We start from the raw sequence: 22120 nt of genomic DNA on the forward strand, positions 1-22120 counted from the left end.
GAGAGAGAGAGAGAGAGAGAGAGAGAGAGAGAGAGAGAGAGATGGATGATCACAAAGTGAATGCTTTCCATGAAGCGGTAGTACCGGATAGTTGCTGTGCTGTTGAAATACTCGAGTGTTGCTGAACAAGAGTGAGTACAGTGATGAAGATGCTAAGTTAGAGTTCACAGTGAGCCCAACCTCTACATCACTGGATCCCAAACCAGCACGTCTTACATTGCTACAAATCACTGCTCCCACAGAAGTGGAAAGCACATGCAAGGCATTGGAGTGCACATACGACTGATTACAGGCAGGTTTAGTCAAAATTGCCCGAAGCACAGTTTGGGGCTTCTTGCTGCAGTCACTGAGAACCACTCAGATGGAGTGATTGGCTTCATCATTGCTGAGGCTGCTCTGTGTGCTCTGTAGGGTTCCTGGAGCTCCGGGGTCACCCTCACATTGACTTATTTGCCCCTACAGAAGCAAGGGGCACATGAAGGGCCTGGAGAGGTGACCCCACTGTACAGATATGAGGCTGTCGGCCCTGCCTCACATCAGCTGTAAATCTGGAAGAACAAGAGCAGCATGACAGAACCATCACACTGAGGATGGATGAGTTCTGAAGGGTAATCTGAGCTAAGTGCCTCGTTTTCCAAGCAAGGGAGCGAAGAGCACATCAAGGTGAAACGGCTCGTCCAGGGTACCCAGCCGGCCCAGGCAGCTGCTGAGCCCTGCCTGAACCTTCAAAGCTGCTGGATGCGATTGTTTCAGGCTGGAGTGGGCAGATGTCAGGGTGGATCTCAGAGGATCACCCTGTTGGGCTATGTATCTGCTTGATAAATGAGCGCAGCAGCTCTGTAAGTTAAGCACTGGACTGCAAACCACAAGGTGGGTGGTTTGAGCCCACCAGCTGCTCTGCCAGAGATAAATACAGGGTCGGAAACCCGATAATTGGGTCATTATGAGTCGGAACTGACTCGACACTTGACAACAAGCATGTTCATAAGGACTCGTTCTTAGTTTGGGTTTGTTTGCTTCTTCTGAGAATAAAGGAAGCTTTGGTGAAATAGTCCATAGGCAGCATGATGCAACGTCCTTGTTGCACTGGCCTTTGCAGAGAGTCCTGCTGGCTCCCCATCTGAGCAGATAGTTGTCTGTCCTTCATCTGCTCACAGTGTCTGCGTTCGTACAGAGGTGTTGGGGTGATGAGAATCCAGATGTTCCAAGCAAAGCCACAGCCTAGGGAAGCTATGGTATACTTAGAGGCCAGACAGAGCCAGGTTCAAATCCTGACTCTGATTACATGCTCTCTGACCTTGGGCTAGTTGCTTAGCTGCTTTGACTCTGTTTCCTCATCTAAAGATGGTGTTTTACATCTTAATAAAATGAAGTGAGGTATCGGTGGCCCAGTGGTAGAATTCTCACCTTCCATGTGGAAGATCTGTGTTCAACTCCTGACCGATGCGTCTCATGGGTAACCACCACCCATCTGTTTAGTGGGCTTACGTGTTGCTATGATGCCAGACAGGTGTCAGTGGAGCCTCCAGACTAAGATAGACTAGGAAGAAAGGCCTGGTGATTTACCTCTGGATATTAGTTAGTGAAAAGTCTCTGAATCACAGAGATCAGATCCTCAACCAGTCATTCTGTTGTTCATGGGGTCACTCTGAGTTGGAGCCAACTCGACAACAGCTAACAACAGCTATAAAGTCTATATGATGTGTATCACAATTCCAGCCACATAGTCAGGGCACAATGAGTGGCAGATGTCACATTTACAACCCAAGAAGTCAGGAGCAGAAAGGGACAGAGAGACCACAAGAGACCAAAGGCAACGCCCAAGACGACTTGCTCAGCACAGACAGAGTCAGGTCTGGAACTTAGTCTCTTGTCCCCCTCCACTCCCTGCCCCCAATCTTATCAACACATGGCTTCTCTTGTGGTCCACCCTCACCAGGCCAGAACACTTCTTTCACATGGGCAGTATGAACTGGAGAGGGATGCTGCTCGGCCCCTTCCCTGCCCTCCCCTGTTCTGTTTTCTTCAGGGTTTCTGATTTCAGGAGATGCTTTTGAGTCAGATGGCTCCCTGCTTCACTCTTGGCCCCAGGGGGAGGCCGAGAGAAGCTGGAAGAAGCCAGCACTGTCCATTTCCCTAGGGGACTATCACTTATTGCGTGGACGGAAGCCTGCCCACATCCCATCAGCCCCCAGGGGAGATGGCGAGAGCAGACCTCTGCACCAATTTATCTTGGAAATGATCTGTTCTTCAGGCTAGGGGAAGGGGGAGGAATGTAAAGGACAGCATCCAGCCACATGCTCATGAAATCTCTGCCCAAAATCAGTCATCCTTTTTAATAATGAGGGCTGTCATGAACCCTGGTTCAGTCGGAAATGATGGCTTTTGTAAATATTTGGTCTATAACTGATTTATAGGTTAGGGAACAAAAAAATAAGATTAGTTGCTAATCACAGGGATGCAGGAAAATCAGGGGCCTGGATGCTGGCACAGATAGTGCTGGGAAGGCAGGGTCGGGCTTGCTGCCTGGGTGAGCTCAGATGCTGGGGGTGTGCAGGGGGGAGAGAGGCTAGGGCTGGGTCGGTGGGGGGTGAGGCTAGGGCTGGGCCAGGAGGCCAGTGGGGAGAGAGACTAGGACTGGGCCAGCAGAGGGGAGGGGTGAGGGGGAAGAGACTAGAGCTGGGCTGGTGGGGAGAGACTAGGGCTAGGTCGGTGGGAGGTGAGGCTAAGGCTGGACCACAGGGCCAGGGCTGGGAGAGACTAGGGCTGGGCCACGAAGGGAGAGAGACTAGGGCAGGGCCGGTGAGGAGAAAGACTAGGGCTAGGCCTGAAGAGAAATCTGTGGCGTTACTGCTTTTACCAGGGGCAGCAGCAGCATTGTGAAAGCACTGGCTGAGAAAAGAGTTCAAACACCATGCCCTGTTTGCAAATCTAAGATTGGTTTTCTCTGGGTAACTGATATCGACAACCTAGTTAACCTGACTTAGCGGACTTCCCATCAGTAGTCACCCCTTGCCTCTGCAAAAAGGAAATATCTGTACAATCCCAGTTCCACGAAACATCTGTACTGTCAAATCAGCTTTGGCTCAGGACGACCCCATGTGTGTCAGAATAGAACTGTGTTCCAGAGAGCTTTCTGTGGCAGGTTTTTTGGAATCAATCACCGGGGCTTTCTTCTGGGGTGCCTCTGGACAGATTTGATTCCGGGGTGCCTCTGGACAGATTTAATAGATAGTAACATATTAACTATTTTACCTCTAAATAAGGGACACCATAACTAGAATGCAGTTGGCAAGACCAGTTGATGGACAGTGGGACTTGGGGGCTACTTTGAATGGTTGGTTTCAATTTTCTTCTTTTTAGGTGAGTCTACATAGAAAAGGGGAGTTCTGGTGTGGCATTGTGGGTTAATGCGCTAGACTGCAAAGCTGTTTGAACTGCAAGGTCGTCGGCTCAAGCTCACCAGAAGCTGCTCAAAAATCCTATACAGGGTCGCTATGGGTCGGAACTGACTCGACGGCACTTAACAACAACAAGACAGAAAAGGGCTCAGCAAATTCCAGCCTGAAGGCTAAATTCGGCCCATGTCAGTTTTTGTAGATGTCCTCTCCAGCTCTCCGTACTACAGGGCAGAGGTGGGACAGAGAATGTCAGGTGCCCAGCCCTTCATAGGAAAAGCTTGTCACCCCATGCGCTAAGATGCCTTCTCTCTTCCTTTCTTTTGTCCTCTCTTGTTTTTGCCCAAGATCCAAAGCAGCGGCTTAGAGGAAAAGAGGAACATGTGTGTCTAAGGAATGATGGGCTCCTTGTTTCCAAATCTTGGTGGCAGGTCTGTTAGATGTTAAGAACTGAGCAAAATGTAGCCATAAAAAATTAACATTATGCACTATTTCCCCCATTATGGTCTATTCTTTTCTAAAAGTAGTGCTCTGGTTTCTGCATTCAAGTGGAAGGAGAACAGAGTTTGTGCTCCCGCAATGGCCAGCCAGCTGCAGGTACCGGCTGCTGCTCCCCTGTGCTCTGCCAGAAACAGTTTATACGCAGATGTGTGTCTGTCTAAGCCTGTGTATCTCTGTGACACATCACAGAGGAGACATCCTGATATCTCTCATTCTCCGTGGTGACTCTGTCGGCAAGTCCTAGGCATGTCTTTTCCTCCACCTCTGCTGTCCCATCCTGGTCTCTTGTACAGTGACTCCCCAGCTTTCTCTCTGGATCCCCTAATTCCATTCTTGCCCCCATCATAGTCAATAGAATCTTATTTTATCATCTTCTAGCTTAAAACCCTCCCAACAATTTCCCATTGTTCCCATGTCAAACTCCTCTGTCTAGAGTGGGGGCCCATGTTGTTGTTGTTGTTGTTATGTGCCATGGAGTCGGTTCCGACTCAAAGCAACCCTGTACAGGGTTTCCGAGGCTGTAACTGTTTATAGGAGCAGAAAACCTCATCTTTCTCCCGGGGAGAAGCTGGTAGTTTCGAACTGCTGACTTTTCAGTTCGCAGCCTGATTCATAACCATTACGCTACCAGAACTCCTTCAAGAGTGGGGGCCCATAGATGGTACAAATGGCTAATGTGTCAACTCCTAACTGAAAGGTTCAAGTCTACCCGATGTAGCCCAGAAGAAACGCCTGACGATGTACTTCCAACAAGTCAGCCACTGAAAAGCCCTGTGGAGCACAGCTCCTCTCTGACACACACCGGGGCACCAGTGCGTGGAATTCAACCTACGGTGACTGGTTTGACTGTTTCTTCCGGTGGTGAACAAGGGTAGACACCCTCTGGCTGCCTCCTGACCGCATCTCCTGCCTCTCACCTCCTCGCCCACTGCTCCATCCACTGCCATGGACTTGCTCTGGTCCCTGGGGCTGTCTATAGTTGTCACTGCATCTTGTCTTTGCATTGGTAATTCTGGCTGCCTGGTCCCGTTTACCCTCTGTCTTTGTAGGGATGACTTCTCGACATCTGGTTCGTAGCTCAGATGCCATTTCCTCAGAGAGGCCTTGCCACCCACCTCTCTCAAGCACATCAGAGGTTTAATCCCTCTGCATCCATTAACCAGCTGTTCTTTCGTGTTGTATCTGTCTGTCTGCATCCCCCGTACCAGGTAAACACTTGTGGAGAGCATGCTTCTAGCCTGCTCCCTCCATGGCTAGTATCCAAGTACCCTACTTGTGGTTGCTGTCACATGTCCTTGAGTCCATTCTGACTCATAATGACCCCATGTGACAGAGTAAACGGCCCCATGGAGTTTTCTAGGCTGTCATCTCTATGGCAACAGACCACCAGGTGTTTCTCCTTTGAAGCACCTAGTTGGATTTGAACTGCTGACCCATCAGTTAGTAGTCAAGTACTTAAAGGCGGCACCACCAGAGCTGCATCCAAGTTCCTTACCAGGCTGGTGGTATATGTCAGATTAATTTATCAGATTACTAAAAATCTTGCAAAGACACGAGCTGAGGTCATCTGTGTACAGTTTGGTCTGTTCTCGCCCTTAATAACCGTTGTCAATATTCTTTCCATCTTGATTCTTTTTAACACTTTCCGTTGACTGGAATTCTCATAATTCCATGTGCCCACCTGCTATGATGCAGTTTTTGGCTGGATCCAGTTTTGTGCTAAGAAAGATTAGTTTTACTACTGGATGGCGGTGAAACTCGGAATTGAGGAAAGCAGGGTGGGGAGGGAACAGCCACCTTACCCTCAGAGCAGCAGCAGGTGGTGTTTAGAGGAAAGCACCTTTCAGAGGTGATAAAAAATGAAACAAAATAAACCCACTACCGCTGAGCCGATTCCAACTCACAGCGATCCTGTAAGGCAGACTAGAACTGCCCAGAGCATTTCCACAGCTGGGGTAGAGCTGTAGGATCAGCACTGGGCTGGGACCCACGAGGTCAGCAGTTCTAACCCACCAGCTGCTCTTCGGAAAGCCTAGACAGTATCACTGAGTGGGAACCGACTCGATGCCACTTAACAACAACAACAGCTTTCTGGAGGCAGACCGCCACGTCTTTTGTCCGAGGAGCAGCTGGTGGGTTCTCACTGCTAGCCTTTGGATTTGCGGCTGGACACTTAACTGCAGCAACCAGTGTTTTATCTGCTTTGCCCATGACATTAGCGTGAGTCACATATGACTTTTGAACAATTAACATCTGGTGAGTGCGACTGAGTTTTAAAAACATGTTATCTGACTGAATTTACATTTTAGAAGCCACATGTCGCTCTGTCTAGCATACACTTAGGTTTCAACAGTGTTACCCTGCCTTTTGTTGCTGATGTTGGATTTCCACAGCTGTAAATCTCAGTGGAAGCAGACCCTTTCATCTAGCAGAGCCTCTGGTGAATTCGAACCCTGGTTTTTTGCTCAGCAGCACAGCGCTTGCCCACTGTGCCACCAGAACTCCTTTTGGTCATGGTGGGCTCAGGGCAGTTCAGACCCCTATGACCAGGCTAAGGGGAAGGACCGGAGAGGGGAGTATACATTCATTATGCAGACCAAGGTGGAGAGCAGAGCGGTGAATTAAAGGAAAATAACTCCCAAGAAAACTCTGGGTCTCTGAATGGCTTGGTGTTGACTAACTTCTGTGGAGGAATCCCTGGGTGCTACAAATACTTAAGCACTTGATCACCAGCTGAAAGGTTGCTGGTTCCAACCTACCCAGAGACACCTCAGAAGCCAGGTCAGACCATCTGCTTCCAAAAGGTCACAACCTTGAAAACCCTTTGGAGCAATTCTAACCTGCACACATGGGGGCGCCATGAGCAGGAAGGGGCTCAACAGCAACAGCAGTTACCTAGAACAGGGGTCCACAGACTTTGCTAGAAAGATCCAGACGGCAAATACTCTGCCTTGCGAATCAGTCTCTATAGAAACAGATTCTGCTGTCAAGCAAAAGAAGTCATCGTCAATATGTCAATGAATGGGCTTGGCTGTGTTAAAAAAAACCAAACAACAACTTTATTTACAAAAAACAGTTTTTGAGCTGGCTTTAGCCCATGGGCACAGTTCACCAATTTCTAGACTCGGAGAATCTTGGGCAGAATTCTAAAGAAATGTGGTCCTGTGTCAATCTAGAGTCAGGTTTAGCAGCCTCTTCCCAATTCATGGACAAGTGTGGGCTCCCAGAGGGGCCAGTTACTGTTCTGTTGTTGGCTTGTGCTGTTGAGCTGGTTCCACCTCATAATGACCCTGTGTAGGATTTCCAAGGCTGTAAATCTCTATGGGAGCAGAAAGCCTCATCTCTCTCCTATGGAGCAGCTGATGAATTTGAACTGTTGATCCTGTGATTAGCCCAGTGTGTAACCTACTGTGCCACCAGGGTACAGAGACATCCCTTATTTCCCTGCCAGGGTTGTTAGCCTCATGGCCTTGCATTACCAAGGGCTTTTGGTCAATGTCCACGTGCACTATTTCCTGTCCCCAGAGTTTGTGGACTCTGAGCTGCCGGCCCCCTGGGTTCTTGGCATCCTCAACTTGTGGGGTTGTGTCCCCTTGAACTCAGAAGCCTTCACCTGGTCAAATCCCTCAGTGTCTCATTAGCCGTGTCTGGAGCATCTGGTCTAGCCAATTGGGAGGAAATGACAGGGCTGGGAGCAGACACAGTAGGTTTGAGGACCAGCAAAACCACTCGCCCTGTGCAGCAGAACACTCTTCTAGGAACTATTTCTACAAACAGGAGGAACGCCCGTCTGCCCCTCAGCTGGGTGGCTTCCGCCTTGTGAACTTGACCTGACATTTCCTATTTCAAAATTGAAGAACATAGTGTGCGTGGGGTGGGGGGCTAGGGGACAGGGGCACTTTCTCAGTGTGGACTGCTGCTTCAACAGAAATACCACCAACAGCTGGCTCTAAAGAACAAATGTATTTTCTTACAGTTGTTGGTCTCAGTGATGCTGAGTTCTTCCTGTTGTCATCCAGGTGTTCCCTGGTCCCCACGTGGCCTCTATCTTCTTGTGTGTGTGTGTGTGTGTGTGTGTGTGTGTGTGTGTGTCTAGTCGGCTCTTGTAACTAGGAATTGAGTAGATTTAGAACCTACTTTACTTAGGTAGGAGTCTTGGTGTGGCTCTGTGAGTTAATGTGCCAGACTGCAAAGCCCTTTGAACTGCAAGGTCCATGGTCCAATTCAGGCTCACCAGCTGTTCCTCAGAAACCCTATACAGGATCGCTGTGGGTCCCACACAACCTACCCAATGGCACTTAACAACAACATCAATTATTTAGGTATAGGTTAATTAGCATAACAAAGACAACCCTAGTTCTAAACAATACTGCATACACAGGTATGTTACTATTGTTAAGTGAGGTGCTGTGGAATTGGTTATAAGGTCTCTGAGGAGTGGCTGGTGGGTTTGAATCCCCGACCTTGTGATTAGCAGTCCAGTGCTTATCCTACAGTGCACACAAGAACTCCACACACAGGTATAAGTGTTAGGAGTCTAACATGTATTTTTTTTTGGGGGGGGGGCGGTTGTCACAATTTAATTCATAGCAGGGACTTACGACCATTGGCTCAGCAACCTGGAGGAAAAGCCTGCCCATTCCAACATGGGAGGGTGTTTATTGCGAAGCTGCTCAGGTCCTCGGCCACCATTTGGGAAGCCTAAGTGTTCATTCACTCCACAAACAGTGAAGGAGAGAATTGGTTCACATGCAGACAAATAGGTTACAGTGACAGGGTGATTGAGTGAGGTCTCTCTGGGCAGGTGATGTTCGAGCAGAGATCCGAATGAAGCTGAATGAGACCTGGTGGAAACTGGAGTGCAGAGGAAGAATCTTCTTTCCATGGACGTATGACCAGCATGTGCAAGCGTCCCAGAGTGTGGGGACATGTGCAGCCACAGTTCAGCCGGCTCTCTAGGGCTGCTGTTGGCACAAGCCCACCTTGTCTGGAAAGCACCGTGGTCCACCCAGGGCTGATAAAGCCCTGAAAGATGGAGACCCCTTCTGATGTTTTGTGCCTCCTCATTTTGCTGCTTTGGAATCGGAATTGGTCCATTTCCAAATAAGACATTTATGTGATAGATAGAAAATCCCCTGCAAAGATCATGTAAGAAGATCTTCTTTTTAATTGAGTACTTCATTGGCAGCTGTGCTGCAAAAGATCCAGTAGGTCTTAGTACACAGACACTTTGGTGTCTCTCCCTCTGTGAGCATGCCTGTATATTGAGAGCCGGATGGTAAAGATGAATCCCACCTCTTGTCCACATAGGCTTCCTTGGTTGGGAAACTACTATGTAGAATTTCCTTCCACTCTATTGTGGTCAACGAGCCTTTCATTGTTCCACCCACCAGCTCCCCTTCCTTCTGTTGATCCTTCCATCCTGTCATCCTTTCTTCCTTGAGTCTACCCAACCAGCTATTAATCCTCTTCCTTCCTTGTTCCCTTCCTGTAGACTTCTTTCCTTCTTCTCTGCATCTGCCCATCCAGCCATCCATTAATTCTTCTTGTTTATTTCCTTCCTCCATTTATTCATATTCTTCCATATTTCCCTCACCCATTCATCTACCACCTACCCTCCTTTCTTCTTCCCTTCTATCCATTCTTCCACCCTTAATACTATATATTTCATTCATCCATCCATCCATCCATCCATTTGTCTTTTCTTCCTTCTATCATTTTCCCTTATGTTTTTTCTAACCACCCTCTCTTGGACCCTTCCACCCTCCCACCCTCTCTCCTTCCCTTCATTCATTCCTCCATGTGTTTTCCCATCCATGTGTCCAACTGACATTTATTCACCTAGGCTCTGTCTCTGCTTCATCTGTGACCATCCATTGGTAAAGCAGATTCATCGTCTGAAGTCATGTTCATACTGGGCTTGTGCTGAGTTAGACTTGGTTCTCCTTGTTGCAGGACCTGGCTTTGTCTCTTGGTGGCTCAGTGTCTCAAGGCTCCTGTGTTTGGAGATGATAATGGAATATGCTACCAGGAGGTGGGACTGTGTCCTCCTCGTTTGCCAAGGGTAGTGGTGGGCCAAGACAGTTGTTAGAGGTTTTGGCTTCCAGCTTGCACTTCTTCAGGATTGCTTTGATAGCTGTCCTGTGGCACTGTAGGGTAAGTACTGGACTGCTCACCGCAGGGTCAGTGGTTCAAACCCACCTGCTGCTTCTCGGAAACCCCATACAAGGTCACTATGGCTTAGAACTGACTCGACGGCACTTAACAACGACATGGCCATAGCAATATTAGTACCAGGTAATGAGTGTTAGCACACATCTGTGATCTTAGAATTCTCACAATAGCCTTCTGAGGTAGGTGCTAATATTTCCCCCACTGTCCATGGGAGGAAACTGAGACTCACAAAGGTGAAATCACTTTTCCAAGGTTTCATTTAGGACTTGGGGCCATCTCCTGGGCTCCAAGCCTATGAGCTTAACAGCTAAATCCCTCCTTAGGGTAGATACCTCTGTGAACTTCTACCATTGGGCAGCTCTATGGAAGGAAATGCCACTTCCCTCCTGGCAGGAGTCAGCCAGCCAGTGCTATGTGCAGGGACCACCTGCGTGGCCCTCCTTGCCGCCCCCTTGGGGAGACACCCAGGTCTGCCAGCCTAGACACCCAGGAGCCAGCTCTCAGCACATTTGACTTCCTTGAAGCTGGTGAGCAGCAGCCGCCATGCAGGCCACAAGTCTTAACACACTTTCCTGGGCTCTCCATCAAGAACTGTGAAATTTTATAAAGGAGCTTCATTCTGGCCACAAGAGGGTGCCCAACTCCTGGCCAGTCTGAGTGGGAGATGTGGGAGGAGGGGACAAGGAGCAGGGGGTTGAGTTTGGAGCTCAGTTTAAGCCAAGGTGTCTTAAACCAACTGCCCAAGTGCTTTGGGCTTTGGGAAGGAGAGACATATTTCTCAACCCGATCAGGAGAACAGTTGCATTCAACTGAACCAGAGACTGAGGGAACGTAACAGGGAAAACCACAGGGTTCCTGCTCTCAAGAAATACCCAGTCGAGGTTGGAAGACAGGATTAGAGGGCCCCATTAAGAGTCAGACTTTTATTTTCATTCACGTCTGCCATTATCAAAGCATTTAATGAACACCTTTTATGTGCCAAGGACCGAAAAACAGAACTGCCTCGAGTCTATGTCTCTACGGCGTTCACGGGCCACTCGAGAGACAGCCAGGAAGAGAACTAAGATAGGAAAATGTACAGTGTGGCGCTAGATAGATAGATATCAACCTCCACACCAAACCCACTGCTATCCAGGCGATTCTGACTCATAGCGAGCCTGTATAGGGTTTCTGAGACGGTAAATCTTTACAGCAGCAAAAAATTGTCATGTTTATCCTGAGGAATGGATGGTCGGTTTGAATTGCCAACCTGTGTTTGGCAATCCAGTACTTATCCTACAAAGCCACCAGGGCTCCTTACGTAGATAGAGATATATACAGAATATTTTAGGAGAACCAAAGAAGGGCCCCAATCCAGGATGGCAGGAGGAGAGGAGTATCAGGGAAGGCTTCCTGGAGGAGAGGGTGCCAGAGCTGACTCATGAAAGATGGAGAGGAAGTAACCAGGCAGAGAAGGGAGGGTATTCCAGGCAGCAAGGACAGCATGCATAAGTAAAGGGCTGGGGGTAAGAAACAGTTCAGGGTATGTGGCAGGAGCAGGAAATGAATGTTCACAGGGCCAGATTAAGGGGCCACATTGGAGTGTCGGTGATTGGGTTGAGGAGATTGGACCGTAAGATCCAATTGCAGCATATGATGGAGGAGCAAGTACTGAAAGAACAAAGTGAAGGAGCTGTTAGAGCAGCTCTGGAGAGGATGCCAGAGATGTGGTAACATTTAAACTGGGCGATGGAGTATGTGTAGGAGCTCACCAGACAGAAGAGGGAAACAGTGGAAACACTTTGTGAGGGTTGTTTTGCTATTCCTTGGGACCTGTGTATGGTTGTTTGCCTCTCATCCTCCCCCTCCCATAGCATTCTTCTTCTCAGTCTCTGCAAGTGGGAAGGCTCAGGACTACAGAGAAAAGGGTCCGTGGGAATGTCCATATACAGTGACTTAGTGGTGGTTTTGGTGAAGGTGCCTGAGCTCTGTTTTCAGCCACTCTGGTGCCTATCCCTGAGCCAGGCCTGTGGGCCAGCTAGCCTCAGGGTGGACAGGGGCTTGAAGTCAGATTGGGCTGGAGTGCTGCTATGGGGTGGCAGCAGAGATAGATGCTGGAGACACACAGTCTGACTGGAATGCTGGCACCCCTTCTCTGGGCCGCTTACTCTTCTCAGTGCTCCAGTGTTCTCCTCAGTAGACAAAACCCACAAAACCCCATAGAACAGAGTAGAACTGCCCCATAGGCTTTCCAAGGCGGCGATCTTTAGGGGAGCAGACGGCCACAGCTTTCTCCCATGGAGTAGCTAATGGGTTCAGACACCTAGCTTCCAGTCAGCAGCTGAGGGCTGAACCACTGCACCACCAGGCCTCTCTCAACAGTAGGATGACACTAGCGCTTCTCTCAGGAGGTTAGTGGGATATTTGACCAAGATAATACATCAGAACAGGGTGTCAGACAGACTGCGTCTTCTAGCTCCATTATGGCCAGCAGAGCAAAACTGGAACAAATTTGAGTTTGTAAACTGTGAGTGTATCAGAATGATAACCTGAATGGGGGAAAATTACAGGTTTACACCTTACTGACAACAGAATCTCCCTCTTAGAAAACAGGCAGTGTACGCATGGCATAGCTTCCAAATGTCTTGACTGGCAGAGTCAGAAACCCTGGTGCCCTCCTCACAGTGACGGCTTGAGTGTTTGCTGCTTGCTCCCCACAGTACTGACAAGCATGAAATCTCCCGAAGCAGGCCCCGGAATCTCCCATTCCAGGACTTCGATCTGTCATTTTTCCACTCCACATTTTGAAATAACAAGTCTGTTATGACTTCGTGCGTCAGCCATGACTGAGCCGAACCAGTGAAGCCCTTCATAACCAGCATCCGCCAGGGTGCCTGAGACTGGTTAGCAGCCAAAGTAGCAGAAATGTACTGTTCTTGGTATTTGTTACTAATGCTTAGATTAATCCTCTTTTTTTGTAAATTGAAACATTGTTAAAAAAAAATCAGTGTCTTCGTTTTATGCTTATAATTTCATAGATGTAATACTTTAGTTATGTATCAAAGTGTAGTATGAATGGCTGGAGCCCTTCACCCCTTGGTGTCTCTTCCTCACTATGTCAGCCTTGTGCAGGATCCTGCTGGAAAGTGAATGATTTTGCCTCCTAATGGCGTGGCCCTGCAGGTTAATGTGCTGGACTGCAATGTTGGTTTGAATTGCAAAGTTGGCAGTTCAAGTTCACCAGCCACTCCTCAGAAATCCTGTACAGGGTCTCTGTGAGAGATGACTCGATGGCACTTAACAACAACAACAACAATGAAGATAGCTGGGGTCAGCGGGGGCATGAGAGTAAGCCCAAAATGGTTAGAGCCTTTGCAAGGCTGTATTTTTTTTGCCCTCCATGGTGGGGATTGAATTTTCACACAGGTTTGGGGGAAATCACCCCTTGCCCAAACCCATTTTTTACATGTTTGTGTCAGCTCCAGGGAGCTGGTGAGGCTCCTTGAACCTCGGCCATGGTCTTGGAGCACTCATGGGAGAACCCTGCTCTGTGGGTGCACACTGATAGATTTCTCTCTCTTCATTCTCCCTTCCAGAGCCAAGAAGAAGAGCAAACCCTTGAACCTCAAGATCCACAGCAGCGTGGGTAGCTGCGAGAACATCCCCTCCCAGCAACGCTCGCCCCTCCTTTGTGAGCGCTCCCTCCGCTCCTTCTTTGTGGGACATCCACCCTTCCCGCCCTCCACCCCACCAGTCCACAGCGAAGCCCACTTCTCAGCAAGTAAGTCAACCCTAGAAGCTGGCTGCCACCTCGCCTCAGCAGCCACCTGGTTCTCCACCCTGGTGCACCCTCTCTTTTCCTTTCCCCACCCCTGCTCTTCCTGCTCTCCTAGACGCGTCTCCTCTTCATCAATACCTGGATGCCCCTTTGGGTACTTTTGAGAAGTAGGGGAATTGATGGTTGGCATGTTGGCTCCTTGACCTGCAGGTGTTGCAGGATAGCAGAGGGGGCAAACAGGCGGGAGGGAAAGGAAACTGGAAACTGTTTTCTCCCTTCTCTCTCCTGCTTCTCTGCCGCCCTGCTCTGCTCACCCCAGAATTCTGGCCACTGGGGATAAGGCATCAGTGATTGCATTTTCTTTTTTTTGTTTTCCCCTGCCCTGTATTTGTTTGTTTTGTGTCCACTCAGGCCGGTACATATAACCCTTACATCTCAAAGATGCATCTGGATTTGGAATGGACGGAGCTTGGCCTGGGGTGGTTTGTAGCCTGCTCTTTGAAATCTATGCAGAAGACTTACTTCTTATTCCCTGGAGCAGAAATGGAGCTTTCTCGGGGCCCAGGGGTAAACTCTCTGAAAGCTCTTCTTCTTCTATGCCCGAGGCCCATTCTGCAGAACCGGCACAGATGGGGGCCAGAGGGGGGTCCCTTGAAAAAAGCCAAATATTCGGCCAGTCAGGACACCACTTATGATGGGGAGCTTAGTAGGAAGGGAGTGAGTTGGTAGGATGGAAATTACCCCCTGCCTGTAATACTTCCCCAGGTTGTCCATGCCTATTACTGCTGTACCAAACGAGACACAATGTGTACATACCAGGATGCGGCAAACATCACTGCACTAGGCTGCAAACTAAATCCACCCAGAGGTACCTCAGAAGAAAAGCTTGGCAATCTACTTCTAAAACCTTAGCTATTAAAACCACTGTTCTGACCAATAGCGACCCTGTATAGGGTTTCCAAGGAGCCACTGGTGAGCTTGAACTGCTGACCTTGCAGTTCAAATGGCTTTGCAGTCTGGTGTGTTAAACCACAGTGCCACACCAGGACTCGCCACAGCATGCATTGTTGTTGTTGTTATGTGCTGTGAAGTCGGTTCCGACTCATAGCGACCCTGTACAGGGTTTCCAAGGCTGTAAATCTTTATGGGAGCAGAAAGCCTCATCTTTCTCCCATGGAACAGCTGGTAGTTTCAAACTGCTGACCATGAGATAAGCAGCTCAATTCCTAACCACTGTGATACCAGAGCTCTTTACAGCATGCATAGGAAACTACAAATGAGGGTGGGGTGGGGTGGGGTGGGGGTGTTTTGAATGGTTTGCTACAAAACTGTGCAATGCTTGCATTATTTGTGTAAAACTAATCTGCCCAAAGTCACATAGCTATCAAGGAGTTGAGCTGGGATTTAAATCCAGCTCTTTGTAACACCACAGTGTACATATACAAGCTTAACCCTGATTTGATAACCATGGTGCCTCAAATAGCCAGCCAATGCCTTTCTGTTAAAAAAAAAAAAAAAAAAAAAGGTAAGGTTTTATTCTTTGTCTTTCCATACGAGCTTTCAACTTTTTTTTTTAGGGTGGGTCATGGACACTTTGAGCATTTGATAGCATCTGTTAACTCTCGCCCTCACAAAGCACACATGTGACGGCCAGCATGCATGTCCAGCATCAAGGATGCTGTGGCTGGGACCAGCTGGTAAAATGGTAAACTCGACACAGAGTCCACAGTGTGTAGTCCGCATGTGCTGCAGGAACCAGTGAAGGGCCTAGGACCGGATGTCAGTTAGGAGATGGTCCAGAGTCTGGCTTGTCTCTGTGTCCAGCAAGCTAAAATAGCACCTGAGACAGACATTATCAATGCCAGAAGGCCAGTTATTAATTTGTCAAGAGAAATCACTGTCTGAGGGACCAGATGTGCTCCATGTGGGTGGACCTGCGTGGTATCAGGGAGGTCTGGGACAGCATGATGAGGCTGATGTCATGGCTGGGGACACAGGATTTTGCTTTTGTTGCTTCTGACCCGTCAGGAGCCTCGCAGAGCTCAGCTTCCTCATCTGTACAGCAGGATGGTCCTGGACCCCGTGGTTGTGAGGAGTCATTGAGATCACACATGTTGGGGCCCTCACACGGGGCCTGGCAGGCAGCACGTGCTTTATAATTGATAGCTTCTGTCATGTCCTGACCGGGACCTCCCCTGCCTCATCTGACTGCTTCAGGTGCTGTCATTTGTTAGAAACCGAGGACACAGGACTGGTCCATGGTGTGGCAGCTCATAATTTGGGTTTACCCCTTGTGTACCTCTGAGACTCCAGTGCTGTGTTTTTCTTTTCTAGGAGACCAGAGGGCATTGCGATGTGGGTAATGATGCCCATTCGCTTCTTTCCCTAGTAGCTCCGTGACTAATTCCGGGCTGTTGTGCTTACCCACCACCACCGGAACCCAAGAGTGCTTGGAATTGGCATGGATAGTATACAAGGTGGCTGCTTCCAGACACTCTGTCCCTAGGCATCACCTTTCCTTGGGTGTTTAACTATTGCTGTGAACTGTGATTTTGGCCAGAGTAGAAACATCTTTAGCCAGCATAAAACCCACCCTGCAGATTTGTACATTTGAGTCCCTGTCAGAACGTTATATATGGGTTCACCAAGACTCCTTACTTTTTATCCTTTCCTTGGTATCCATTATCTGGCTGTGGGCAAGAGCTGAGTCCTGGATTCAAAGCAATCCTAGGAACACTATTGTTCCTTTAGATGGCCCTGGTCCTTATATACAAAGAGGTTGTCCCCAGCTCCCCCAGAAATGAAAATGATGTCATTTGAGTGTCTATGGGAGAATGTGTATGTAATGCAAATATAAGTCCTATTTTCATCGATCCTAACAAAGAACGGATGCAGAGATGATCAGGAACTGAAAAGTTCTCTGTTAAGATCTCAGAGCTGTGTAACCGTGGTCTCTGCCTAGCTGTCTTGTCACCTCACACTCTGGAAGGTGGGCATTAGTATCCCCATTGTACAGCTCAACAAACTGAGATTCAAAGATGGAAAGGCTCCCGCCCCTGTAACCCAGTTCTTCTCTAACCTGAATTTCTTCTGATCCTGCAGTCTCCTTTTCTTTACCTGTGCCTCAGTTTCCCCAGTCTACAGTCAGAGGTTCAGACTGCCTGAGGGCTCTTATCCACTGAGTTTTCTTTTCACTTATTCACTCTCTCAAAAGGCTGGCTTTGGAGACCCTGGACTCCTGTATTGGGGATACATAGCTGCCAGGTGCTGGCTTCACAGGTGCTAAGCCCTACTCCTCTACCATTCTGAATTTCACAAGCGAGCTTCCTCCCTATGGGCCCAGCCACACGCACCCCACAGGCAGCCACCCTGCCAGGCTGAGTGTGTTCACCCACTTGTCACTGTCAGCTCCAGCCCTGCCCTGCTCTGGGATGGCTGGTGACAGGCCATCTTGTTAACCTCTCAGGACCATGCCTGGGCACAGCTTCCGGCAGAGCAGAGTGGCTGAGCCTGGGAATGTCTGAGAAGGGCTTTACCTCTCTAGGATATGCCCTGCTCTGCTCCCCTGGTCTGGGGGCAAGGAAGGAGGTGAGAGAGGAGGTTGGATGGAACCCTGACTTACAGAGCTTTGCTAGTCCTTGAGTTCAAACCCTCACTCGGTTATGAACCAATGCCAAGATAGCAGAATCTTCTCTTGTGTATGGAAGCTGTGGCTCTTCCACTTCAAGCAGCAATGAAGTTGCTATCCAGAGACACTGACATCGGTGACCGCCTTTCTCCATCCTTGTTGTATTAACTCCACCTGGCCTGGGCTCCCCCTCTTGCTCCTTGCTCCACCCACAGACTTTTTCAAGCCCAACAAGCTATGAGTCTGTGGCTTCCTGCTGGGTCCCTATAAAAACTGTTCTTCATAATGACAAAAATGCCATCTTGCTGAGAGGAGTTATTGCTCTTCATCATTCATTGCCTGCTGCTGGACGTTGTTTCAGGGTTGTAGCAGCTAAGTGGATGCTGACAAACCGCTTAACTTCAGGAGTCTGCTTTCCACCCAGCCAGGCTATCTCCAGGACTAAATGAGAAACGTATGTAAATTTCCACCACAGACGCCTGGTCTTAAGAAGTGGTAACTCTAGATAGCCTTTGTATGGTACACAATGGAATAGCTTGTAACAATGATGAAAATCATTGTAATCATTTGTACTCATTTGCAAAAGGATGATGGTAAACTGGCATTTATTATAAGTAGACAATATTACAAGCATTGGAAAACACAATTTACTTTACAATTTCATACAAGCTTTGTAGTACTGCTACTTAAAGAAAAAGAAAGGGCCGGAGTAGAAGCATGCTCCATAAGATTTTCAGTAGTTGGTATTTTAGAAGTAAATTGTCAGGGTTTTCTTCTGAATTCCTTCTGAGTGAACTGGAACCTCCAGCTTCTCTGTTAGCAGCCGAGCACATGAACTGTTTGCATTATTATCCCCATTTTACAGATGAGGAAACAGACTTAGTTTAACTAACTGGACCAAGGTCACAAGGACAATAAGGGGATGGAATTTATCCTCATTCTGAATCTGCCAATCCACAGTAACTTGGTAGGAAATTCGCTGAAACCTGCTCATTGATAAGGAAACTTACACTCTGGTTTCTTCTCCCGCTTGTTTGCCTCTTTGGGGAATTGTCTGGTGGGTAACAGGGAGGCTCTAAAGATGCTTCTCACTGCTCAGCAAGCTGTCCCCACTTTGGAAACAACATCCTTGCAGGCTGACCAGTTGCCACCCAGCCTGGAGCCTGTTGCTAGTCAAAGGAGTCACCATCCCAGGTGGTGGTGATTCCTGGAGGCACTTGGTTGCATCAGACAGCTGCAGAATGCCACTGATTGGACGTCATGGGCAGAAAATGATGTACAACAGGGTGGTTTTGCCACCTGCAGTTCTGTGGGTATTTCCTTATTACCTCCTTAGGGACTGAGCACTTGAGGGCAGCAGTTATCAAGGGGAATGTTTGATGGATGTTCCAGAACCTCCCCATCTAATGGCACCTGCTGGAGTTGCCTATGAGCTATGAGACCCTGGTCTTGTGAAATAGTGGCCCACCGTGCCTTGAAAGAAAGCATGTCCTCCCCTCTCCTCGGTCCCTCCCTGAACACTTCTCGCTCTCTGCCTTGGAGACTGGGCAGCAGACCCCTGACCCTCATTTGAGAGCCTGGCCTCCTAGGTACCCTGCGGCTGAGTCAGAAATCTGACTTGTCGAGGGAAGCAGCAGGTAGCAATAAAGACCGGTGAAGCTGAACTGCTTACTCCCAAGAAACCAGCCACCGGAAGGGTTATAAAGAGACTCCAGGATGGGGGTGATTATATAATGGGGTTTAATGAGGCTTGAGGCCAAGGTTCATTACCCCCAAAAAGAGTGAGAGGAGAGCTTGAAAGAAGTTTGGGAGGGATTTTGAGACGTTTCTGTCTGACCAGACTCCTTGGTAATTGAAATGGGAAAACATACATGGGGGCCTCACTCACAGTATTCTTGGAAAATGGGATTGAAAGAAGGTGGAATTTTACCTTGAATCTTTCGAAGCCTCTTCGTATACTGTTGTTGTATTCTAGCAAGTCATTTCTGACTTATAGCAGCCACACACACCCCACCCCCACCCCCAACCACCACCACAAGACGGAGTGGAACTGCCCAGTAGCTTTCCTAAGCTGTCTGCCTTTATGGGTGCAGATGCTGAGGCCTTTTCTCCCCCATTGCCCTTCCAGTTAACAGATGAGTTCTTACCCATCGTGACACCACATACCATTAGGATGACCCAAAGGATCTTTCTCCCCAAGAAAGATGTGCTGCTTTGTTGCTGGGATCTCTTAGTCCTCACCCTCCCTGACCCCCATCCTCCATCCCCAACAGACACAGCATGTACCTGACAGCTTTGCAGATTTCAGAAGTTGAAGTCCTTACTGGCCCTTATATTTACTGATCACCTGCTGCTTGTCAGGCAGGCCTGGGTCTAGCTCATTGCAGGCATTATAATGCAATCCCTTGTCAAACAAAACCCTACAAAAGGGTTCATCAATAAAAACACAGGTCTCTAGCATCACGTCTCCCCAGCCCTGCTGCTCAGAGGCAGCCCCTTTGAACTCTTGGTGTGCCTGGCTCTTTGGGAAGCTGCCGCTACAGCTCAAACTGGGTTATTATTGTACCAGGGCTTTTGAAATGAGAGCGGGACCAGCCATGGCATCTTCACCTGAAGTGCCCACTCCCACCCAGACCTGATGAATCGGGGGCTCTGGAGGATGACTCTGGGGATTCTGCAGACTCACAATGAGAATCCCTGGGCTATGCAATTGTTTTCTTCCACTTTTTATCGGGAAATAATCCTGAACCTACACAGAGGTTGTAAGAATACTACAAGAAATTCTGCCTCCCTTACCAGGTTGATTTTATTTGTATGCTTTTGTGTGTGTGTGTGTGTGTGTGTGTGTATGAGAGAGAGAGAGAGAGAGAATGTACACAGCTGAACTTACACACATCTAGCTAGCAGTATCTCCATATAACTATCCTACATTTTTTTCTGTTGCCTTTGTCTTTTCCATAGTTTTTGGAACCATTTGAGACGAGGCTGCATCGTGTCTCACCTAGCCACAGCATAGTCACCACAGATTTACCATGGAGCCAGGGCCTTGATCTAATCCTTTTCCCATTTAGTCTCTGGCCCCCAAATTCTGTGTGGCTTTTTATAGAATCTAGTGCAGGACAAGGCATTGCATTTGTTCCTCCGTCTCTTCGGTTACCTTCCTTCTAGAACAGTCTCTCCCCCTTCTCTGTGGTTTACGACTTTGCACTTGAAGAGCACAGGCCAGTCCTTCCTAGAGCGTGCCTCAGTGCGGGTCTGTGGTGTCCCCTGTGCTGAGATACAGGCTCGGTGTTGGCAGGGCCTCCATGAATGTGGCACTTTGCCCTTCCCAGCGCACCATGTCTGGAGGCCCTTCTTGATGATGGTCTGAAGGTTTTGTCCACTTTACTGGGACAGTGTATTTTTTATAATGAGTAAGTATATAGCTTTAGGGGTGGGTAATCCTTTGAAACGATGTGAATGTCTAGCTCATTTTCATTACAGTCTATTCCTAGCCTTCCACGATTTTCCACCTGCTGAAGCCCTGGTAGCGTTGGAGGATAAGCACCGGACTGCTAGCCACAAGGTCAGCAGTTCAAACCCACCAGCTGCTCCAGAGGAGAAAGATGAGGCTTTCCGCTCACGTAAAAATTTGCAGACTCAGGGTCACTATGGGTCGGATAGCCTTGATAGTAGTGGCCTTTTGGCTTTTTTTTCATTAGTCTTTGGCTGACTGAATGCTATTCATGGTTTTCCAGTGCCATCCTTTTCATCTTTATACATTGCCCAGCCTGGTGTGGGTCTTTCCTTTCTCTCAGTTTATCTATTATCAGTGTAGGAGTCCTTGTGTGGCGCCTTAACGGACGCACTAGACCCAAGGTCAGTTTGAGCCACAAGGTCGGCAGTTCAAACTCACCAGCCCTCCTCAGAAACCCTACACATGGTTTCTATGAGTCGGAACCGACTAGACAGCACTTAACAGCAACATTATCATGTGAGCTTATTTTATTCAGTGGGTTATAATCCATGACTTTTGTGATGGCTAATTGTTTGTGTCACTTTGGCTAAGCTATGGAGGCCGGTTGTGTGGTCAAACACTAGTCTAGATGCTGATATCAAACAATGTGATGAACTCAGCTGACCTCAGCTGGGACTAAAGCAAATTATCCTTCATAATGTGGCTGGGCCGCACCCCATCCACCACAGAAGTTTCCCAAGAGCATGTTCTTCCTCCAGACTACAAGTAGACAGTTTGCCAGGACTCAGTTCCTTGTCTCCTGGCTTAGGGCTTTAGGACTCGCCAGCTTCCCACAGTTGCCTGAACCAATTGCTTGAAGTAAGTGTTCTTTCTGTCTGTCTCTCTTCCAGTGTCACCTTATATATCATTTCAAAAAGATTGACTCTCAGGTATCTACAGGGCCCTGAGAAGGAGCATACACAAGGGAGCAAAGAAGTCTCTTTGTGTGAAACTGGGGAGGACACCCATCAAAGGACGTGACCCCAGAGAAATTGCCAGGAGAAATCAGAGATCCTGCTTTTTAGGTGAAATCTCTCAGTTTAAAAATGCTAGCTACCAACTACAAATCTTGTGACACTACATGAGCCAGTGTTAAATGTTGTCGTTGTCGTTGTTATGTGCCGTGGAGTTGGTTCCGACTCAGAGCGACCCTGTACAGGGTTTCC

General features: G+C 48.5%; 1 protein-coding gene across 1 annotated transcript in view; it reads left to right on the forward strand.

Annotated features, from left to right (window-relative positions):
- Window positions 1-22120, forward strand: part of KSR2 (kinase suppressor of ras 2) — a 479616-nt gene that overhangs the window by 270187 nt on the left and 187309 nt on the right. Inside the window, exon 5 of the mRNA XM_006865465.1 lies at window positions 13649-13833. Within this exon, the coding sequence (XP_006865527.1) occupies window positions 13649-13833 (185 nt within the window). The remainder of the gene's footprint in view (window positions 1-13648; window positions 13834-22120) is intronic.

This window comes from Chrysochloris asiatica, unplaced genomic scaffold (genome assembly GCF_000296735.1).
Source record: "Chrysochloris asiatica unplaced genomic scaffold, ChrAsi1.0 scaffold00078, whole genome shotgun sequence".
NCBI lineage: Eukaryota > Metazoa > Chordata > Mammalia > Afrosoricida > Chrysochloridae > Chrysochloris > Chrysochloris asiatica.